This window comes from Corythoichthys intestinalis, chromosome 1 (genome assembly GCF_030265065.1).
Source record: "Corythoichthys intestinalis isolate RoL2023-P3 chromosome 1, ASM3026506v1, whole genome shotgun sequence".
In the NCBI taxonomy this organism is placed as follows: Eukaryota; Metazoa; Chordata; class Actinopteri; order Syngnathiformes; family Syngnathidae; genus Corythoichthys; species Corythoichthys intestinalis.
The window spans coordinates 33,775,953-33,784,675 of NC_080395.1; the positions used below are offsets into that span (position 1 = coordinate 33,775,953).

Genomic DNA, 8,723 nt, shown 5'->3' on the forward strand with positions numbered 1-8,723 from the left:
GTGTAGTGAGTGTCAGGAGAAAAAAGGCTATGTTCAGTGTTACCGGATCGGTAAATGGTATCGGTGCCCTGTTTGGTGGTACTCGCCGATACCACCATTTCGGGCCGGATCGGCCCCCCTGCCAATACTGGCATCGGTATTGGTGCATCAGTAATTATTACATGGAAGTGCTTAAAAAACATTTGTTAATATATATATATATATATATATATATATATATATATATATATATATATATATATATATATATATATATATATACATAAAAGTTTTTGTTTGTTTTTTTATTATACTTTGGTGAAAAAAAGTGAAAAAAAAACATGTCTATATGTATCTCTTTCCAATGCTGATTCTGAATAAATACATTGAATACAAAAAATATAAATAGAAAAAAAAAATTGGGGAGGGAGGGGCGCTACTTCGCGGTTTTTCACTTCTCGTGGGGTGTTCTGGTCCCCATTAAGCGCGAAAAACGAGGGATCACTGTAATAACAATGGTATATAACACAGTGACTACTAAAAAGTTGTTCATCAAAACATAATTTATCTACTATAAACCATATCAGGACATAGGAACAGAATGGGAATGTTTTGGGGGATGAGAGCAGAAATTATTTGCTCACAATATTTTTAGTTTGTCCATGCATTCCCCAATGGAAAAAAATCTGCATAAAAATACAAATGAAAGAATAAAAATCTTAGTTCTTAATAAAACTTTTATTGTAATATACAGTGGGGAGAACAAGTATTTGATACACTGCCAATGGGAAAACCTGCCAATGGGAAAACCATTTTGATGGGTTTTCCCATTGCCAGTGTATCAAATACTTGTTCTCCCCACTGTAGTGGTTAAATTCCACGCGACAGGTGCTTATATAAAAAGCAAAATATTCAAAACACAACATGACAATGATGTGACGCAAGTTTATTTTGATATAGTTTAGAAAGATATTATACAGTATTTACAGTTTTGCAAAGACAAAACAGTCCAGCACCAACGACTGCTGCCAAGTCCAACGTGGTAGGCTGCTCACCACTAACATGCTAACACAAACAACAACAGCTAAATTAAATTTACCAATTCACTTTTGTCATCAGTCACGCTGCCAACCAAAACTGCCTCGTCTATGGTAGTGGGGCTTACAAATTGACAGCATATCAGATGATAAGGTAAAATAGTACTTCGCTAATACTTCACTAAGTTTTAAACATTTAATGCCAACCTGTTAATCTCTTAATGCAACAAACACTCATGAACACCCTGTGGTGTGTTGCGTTCAGGTGCAACTCGGAAAGGGAGGACAAATAAGTGACTTGCTTGAGGCTGTGCAGGATGGCAGTTGAGGCATTTAATGAAGGATTGCCCGGCATAAATCACGACATATGGCCACAGTATGGGTGACTGGTTAGCACATCAGCACCACACTTTGACAGGCTATGATTAAATCTGGACTCCGGCCTTCCTCTGTGGAATTTGCATGTTCTCCCAATGCCTGTGTGGGTATTGTTTCCTTCCAAATTCCCAAAACATGAATGTTATATTAATTGGAGACTTTAAATAAGGCCAGCACAATATATCGTTTGAACATCGCCATCGCAATGTGGAGGACGTGCGATTGTTTTTTGTTTTTTTTTTCTTTTCTTTTTTTTTTATGTTAACTTTTGCTTTGTTTTTTTTTTCATAAAAACAGCAGTTGTGCAGAGACGTGGCTTCTGGATCCCTTTTACATACACCAATCATTCACGTATAAACCCCCTTAGCCTGGATTAAACGGTATTATGTGAATACTAGGGATGTCCCGATCGCATATTTTTGCCCCCGTGTCCGAGTCACCTGATTTTGAGAATCTGCCGAGACAGAGTCAGATACTGTCAGATACTGAACAAAAATGTTTTTTTTTTTTTTTTGCCTTTCCAAGAACAGCCTCTCACCTACACATTGAATGAGTTGCCACAGCACACTTCAGACTGTGTACCAACCTTAACAAGGATTAACACATTTGTACCTTTGATCGTCGAGCTACCGGGCGTCTCTGGCCGGATCAAAGCTACAAACCTGTCAATCATCGTTAACTTTAAGTACAAAACACCAGCTGCACTGTTGACCAAGAAAAACAGTTTAGTCACATTGCTTACAAAGAGGGAGGCTGAGAGGTTGGACGAGCATGAAGCAGAAAAACATAAACCCCGATACTTTTCACCCGATTCCAATCCTCTGAAAAATGTGGCGATCGGCCCGATTTCTCATCACGTGATCGGATCGGGATAAATAATAAATACAATATGGTCATAGTGAGTTAACCAAAGTCTTCCCAAACAGAGCTATTGAAGTCATCTGGTGAAAATTCTTCTAGTTTTAATATTGCAATATACTGTATATCGCAATATATCGCAAACCCCCTAAAAGTCCCAATGTCAGCTTTTTCCAATATCGTTCAGCCCTAATTTAAATTGATCAAAGGTGAGAATGTAAGTGTAAACAGTTGTTTGCATATTGTGCCTTACAATTGGATGATGACCAAATCATGGTGTACCCTGCCTGCTTTTTTACAAAACTATAGAGTCTATGTTTTAGTTATTTTTTTAGTTCTTTTCATAGAATCCGAAGTACGGAACAAAATGCATGACACATACACTGCCAACCATAGGTTGGGGATATGCTGTATTCAGCTTTTAGGGGAGATTTGAAGATGTACCTAAAACACACTTTAAGCTCAAAAAATGAACTTAATTTGACAATCTCTAAACTTAGAATAAAACAATGTAACTGTTGAAGCAACTGAATATAGCATTCCTAACTGATTCCTTGCTTACCAATATATCCAGTTGCTCCTATGTGTGACTCATGTGGTCTCTTTGACTGTTAGAGGCCCCATTGGCTGTGAATTCCCTGTCCTCAATTCAAACTGTTATTTTCACATACATTTTAGCTTACATGCACTGATTATGACATTGTGCTTGTTAGTTTTTTTGCATGTTAATATGTGCTGTAATGTAATCAAGTGTTAGCTTCTTTTAGTCTAACATTTTACAGTTAAGAGTGCCCAATAAGTACGAATAAACTAAATAGTCTTGCTAATATTCATTTGTCACTTCTGATGCACCCAGATTTTGTAGGGTTATTTTTTTTCTTTCATTCTAATTTAAATTTTTAACTCCAGCTTTTTGTCCTTGATGAAACGGTCTGAATGGTTAAGCCACATTTAGATGAAATCCAGGAAGCTGAATGCATCCATCATCACGATCAAGAACATTTATTGAGTACATGTTTATACAAGTTTGAAATCGTCCTTTCAGCACATGCAATTTAAGGCTAACATTTTGCATACCCTTATACCTCGGCTGCTTCGTTGAACAAATGATGATCAGTGTTAACAACATTTGTGTGCAACTCAGGCAACCTTATCTTTATCTGCATTGGGATTGCCAAGGGCTGAATAATTTTTTAAGCGCATTCAGTCAGTAGTTTGGAACTTTTGGAAGTTGTATTCATGGTTGGACAAGTTACCATTCTTTACCTCACACGCAATAGATTTTCAGTTAGATTTTCGACTCAGGCCCTCGTGTGTAGAATTTGAATCTTCGCATGGGTTTTTCTGGCTTACATTAGGTTAGAATATTTGAAGAATGTAAATTGTCCACAATTGTGAATGTGAGTTTGATTTTGCACATTTGTCTATATGTGACATGCAATTGGAAAGCAACCAGACCAGTGGCTGACTTGCAATAGGGCAAAACGGGGTACACTGTCTGGGCACTGATCACCAATTAATTGTAGGGTGCATGTTGACAAACAACCGTTCACAATCCAATTCCAAACTTTTTTTTTTAGAAACATGAAATGGAATTCTTTTAGTACTTTTAAATAAGTGAATTTTTTGATCATGCCACAATGTAACTGCCCAATTATTGCTTTGGCCCATTGCTTTTGTATTTGGACTGACATGATTATAGCCAAGTCGTCCAAAATAAGGCATATTTTTGGTCCCTACTGTTTTAAACTAATGCAAAAGAACAACGACAAGACTATTAATGCTTTTTAAAAGCTCTATAAAATGGGCATCATTTACCTTGTTAAAGGCAAATTTGTACATTAAGTTCTTGTATGGATCTTATTAAATGTGTAGATTTATTGTTGGTTGTTGCTTTTTTATGACCTATGTGGTGATACGTCCAACGTTGATACAAAGACGTCATCATCTAAAGTAGTGCTGACACTGCCATCTCCTGGTTGTGATATTGTTGAGAATGACTATATTGTGATCAAGACCTTTCCCCCCACTTTTTAGATTTACATAGTTGACAGAAAACTTGCACAATCTCACGACTAGAGTAAGACTTTGCATGACTATGGAAAACAAAAAAAACGTTATTCCGCTTTTTAGTGTAACTATAAAGGGAACATTCATTTTGCAATCTTGTTATAGGGAGGAAGTAAAAGGTTCTGACCCGACTTGTCTGCCGTGAGATTCAATGACAAGTCGTGGCAAATTGCAACATTTCCCTACATTTCACAACAATATGTATTTTTTATTAATTGAAAGTTAATCGTAAAATTCATGAGGCACGGCCTCAAATGTGTAAAAGTAAAATGGTGGGTTCACTTCTCATAATACTAACAAAGAAAAGACAGTTGAAATGCACAGTTGAACGGTTGTACTGGAGACAAGTTAATTTTCATTTCGTACTACATTTATACAAAAAACGCAAATGTTTTTTTTTTTAATCTTCAGATTTGCAATACAAAAATGTGTCAATACATATTTTGCAGGTACACAAACAATTATATTTCATCTTACTTTAAACACTGTTCATCTGAATTGTACTGTATTGTGATGAGTACTGCATTTCAGAAAAAAAAACTCTTAAATACAGACACACAGGTAGTCAGGTACTTAAATTCCAGAATTTTACAAATAGCAGATGGCATACAGTCAAACAAAATCAAACAGCCATTCACACTCTCATCAAGTCTTCACTTCACCTTGAGATACATGTTTTGCAATCCAGTAGAACGCCAGAAGGAAAAAAAAAAAAAAAAACAACAACTCCACATGGAGCCCAGATTCAAACCCTTAACCTCAGAACTATGAGGTAATTGTGCTGGTAATACCTCCACTATCCTCACGAGGGTTGTAGGGGTCTTGGGGCCTATCCCAGCTAAGTATGGGCACTAGGCAGGGTACACCCTGAATCGGTTCCCAGCCAATGACTATTAGAGAAGTACTTGTTTTATTTTTAATTTTTTATCAGTGCATTTGTAGTTTATGGTGGTATTAAATTGCACATTAATATTTTGTATACATACATAAGTCTAACATGAATTTTTTGAAGATTTAGATCTTGCACTCTTATTTTCATGTTAGTAAATTTACATAGTACGTAAGAGTTACATTTCAAATACGATACCAAAAAGGAAACTGGTTGATAATATATATGCTGCATATGCATATACACGCACAATTTGCTCATGTTGCTAGGATATGTTGTTTCCACAAATGTCACTTTGCTCCTTTGTCTCAGAATTACACTGAGAGCTGCTGGTCTGATTGTTTTGTCTCTTGGACACAAAGGAGAACTCCTTGTTGCCCTCACCTGGAGAGGTACTGGAAATGTGCCGGAAGAGCTTGCGGATGCCAGTGTCACCTAAAGAACTGCGAAAGGAGCGGGCAGCAAACATGTACAGAACAGGGTTGATTGTGCTGCTGATAAAAACCATTGCTCCGCTGATGTAAACCATGTTGTTTCGCACATCCTCCAAATGATTCCCAATATCTGGGAAAGAATTAGCCGTGGCAAGGGTAACCAATGAGAGTAAGTTTCCGATGTGGTAGGGCGTCCAGCAAATGGCGAAAAATACCACCACGCTGGCGATGAGGATCGTAGACTTGCGCTTGGACTTGAAATTCATCTGAGAAATGCGGCTAGACAGGCATCCATAGCACACCACCAGGATGGAGAATGGCAATACATAGCCCACCAGGGTCTCCAGCAGCACACACACTAACTCCTGTGTGTCTGAGGTGTACTGGCTGTACAAACAGTGCTCCTCTCCTGAATCCTCCTTATCGATAACCCGCGTGATGAGTGCGGGCACACTGAACAAGAAGGCGGCAGTCCAAAGGAACAGCAGTGCTTTACTTAAGGCATTTTTCCTCTTCCAAACAGCTGAGGTGAAAGGATAACGCACGGACAAAAAACGCTCCACGCTCATGAGGGTAATTAAGAAAACGCTTCCATACATACAGGCATTGATCATGAAATACATGACTTTGCAGCAGATCTCTCCAAAGACCCAAGATTTGGCCAATGAATAGATCCACAGAGGCAGTGTGATGAGCACCAGAAGGTCAGCGACAGCAAGGTGAAGGATGAGTACCACTGTGTGCGAGCGTTGCTTCACGTGATGTAGGATGGTCCAGATCACCAGTAGGTTGCCAGGGATCCCAACCAGAAAGCATAGGCCCAAGATCACACACGCTGCCGCTAATCCTCCATCAAATTCCTCAGAAGCCATGTCATCCGGAGAAAAGACCTCGGTCGAATGTAAGGTGCTGACAGTGGTGTCTGCCTGAAAAACAAAAACAAAGTGCAGCACCAGCAAGGCCTCACTTCCCCTTTTTTGCATGAAAAAGTAGGTAATTTCCTGTGAATGGTGACTCATATTTTCATCATAAGATTAACATCCACCTTGAAATATTTGTTCATGCATGTCATCTGACATTTTTTGATATTGTCAAATTGTGGAGGGTTGTGTTATCATACTGACCTTTTTTAACATTAAAGAATGTACACTTTTAAAGTTCAGTCATCCATGTGTGTTTAGATTAATACATGGAGTAATACATGGTATGAAAATGTCAAGGTTTCAAAACCGCAAAAACTTTCCAACATACCGTCCCTAAGGTGTTAGCTATTTTTTATGTCCCAAAAATGTATGGAGAAATCCCTTGCTTGAACCTGTAAGGCTCAGCCCTCTCCCACCGGTTGTTGCTCCGTGTCAGTGAGTCAGCTGTGCTACACGATGGCTGATGGAGGTGAAAGTCCTGAACTTTTTTTTCCCATCGAAGAATACGAAATCGCTAGTATGGGAATACTTCATCCACAGAAAAGTTACAGACGGCCCAGGCTTAGAGGAGGAGGGCCAACCGAAATGTAAAACATGTTTGTGGAGGGTGGCTGTCGAGGAGGCAAAACCTCCAATATGATTTCGCATTTATACAAAATTAAAGGTTAGTAAACACTGTCATGAATGTTTCCCACCAGTTACGATAGGTAAGTCCGGTGTGTTTAGTGTGTCTAGCGGTGGTGAGACGTGGTGTTTTTTTTTCTCTATGGCAACTGTCTGTGTTGAGAAACAGAGTGTGTGTAAAATGTAGACTTGATACGGGTCATACACACGTGCTTTTTATGATAAATAATTCAATTATTTTTTTTCTGATGATCATAATGTTGAGCTTTGGCTGTGGGTACTTTAGGCTCACCTAAAGGACTGCATATATTTAAAAATTTTAAAGAATATTTTGTTTGTTTAAAAAACAAACAAACTTAACATTATAGATGTGTTCCAATTTGCTCATGTGTTTAAAAAATAAAAATCCTGTTCAATGGTAAAAAAGTTTGTGTTTTTTTTCTAAACCCAGATATCTCAAAGTAACATATTTAGAGCTGTAATTGCAATACCGTGATACCTTGAAACCGTGATATGGTTTAAGGTTAGGAATCTCAGAGAGGAGTCAGAATCTCATACCAGCACGTGCCTACATGGAACCCCACCCATGACAATAGCGTACTTTTAAAAATTCTTTTAAACACATTGTTTTGTGCTCTAAGATAGCATGATACAACCATGGTTGGCACATAAACATCTGTTCGTTGAGCGGATCTGTGCCTAAAATCTGGTGTCATGCTCCAATGTGTTAAATTTGCAAGGGTTTTCTCGAGGTATTCTTGCTTCCTCCCACATTCCAAAAACAGGAATGATAGGTTCACTGAAAAGTCTAAATTATTCACTGATATAAAGAGTTGAATATCTGTGCCCTGCGAATGAGGCTGTACCCAGTTTGGATGGACTGCTGTATATAAAACATGTGTACACCTTAAGAGTGATGGTGAGGGATCAAATTTGACTTGCAGACTAAAATAAGACAACACACTACTGTTTCTTTGTTTTCAATTTATTTTATTTTATTTTATTTTAAGGTATATCACTCATTGTGGTGGTGCTGTGGAGATGAATGTTGTTGTTGTTTTTTTTTGGGGGGGGGGGGTACATGGTGTATAACATTCAAGAACCGTTGACGCATAAAGTTGGTTAAACACAACCCACTATGTTATCATGTATATGAAAAACTCCAGTAGGCTCTGAAATAACTTAATCATAATAATATTTGAACAAACAAACCAATTTTTTTCTGGTTATTATCATTATCAGTGAACCTCGAACAGAATGATGGTACCCTGAACTAAATTTTTTGTTGCGCAACCTTTTGAGGCGATCAAATTGTTAAATTAAATTGTAAAATGTAACATAGGAGAGGAGGTAACAAAAATAGCCATGTAAGATATGTTTTACTTTAAAAATGTTTTCAGGAAGAAAAAAAAATGGTCAAAGCAGTAATCATTACAGATCGTTAGAGGGCAGTAATGCACTATGACAGGTAAACACTAAAACGAAGAAGAAATTGAGCGAGGGGAGTGGGGACCTTGATCAAATGATGACG

At 37.9% G+C, this 8,723-nt stretch overlaps 1 protein-coding gene across 1 annotated transcript; it reads right to left on the bottom strand.

Moving 5' to 3' along the window:
* Window positions 1–4,574: 4,574 nt before the first annotated feature.
* On the bottom strand, window positions 4,575–6,558 carry si:dkey-148a17.6 (uncharacterized protein LOC108190685 homolog). The gene has a single exon (XM_057847288.1). The coding sequence runs from the start codon at window positions 6,515–6,517 to the stop codon at window positions 5,477–5,479; it is 1,041 nt and encodes a 346-aa protein (XP_057703271.1). The 5' UTR covers window positions 6,518–6,558; the 3' UTR covers window positions 4,575–5,476.
* Window positions 6,559–8,723: the final 2,165 nt, after the last annotated feature.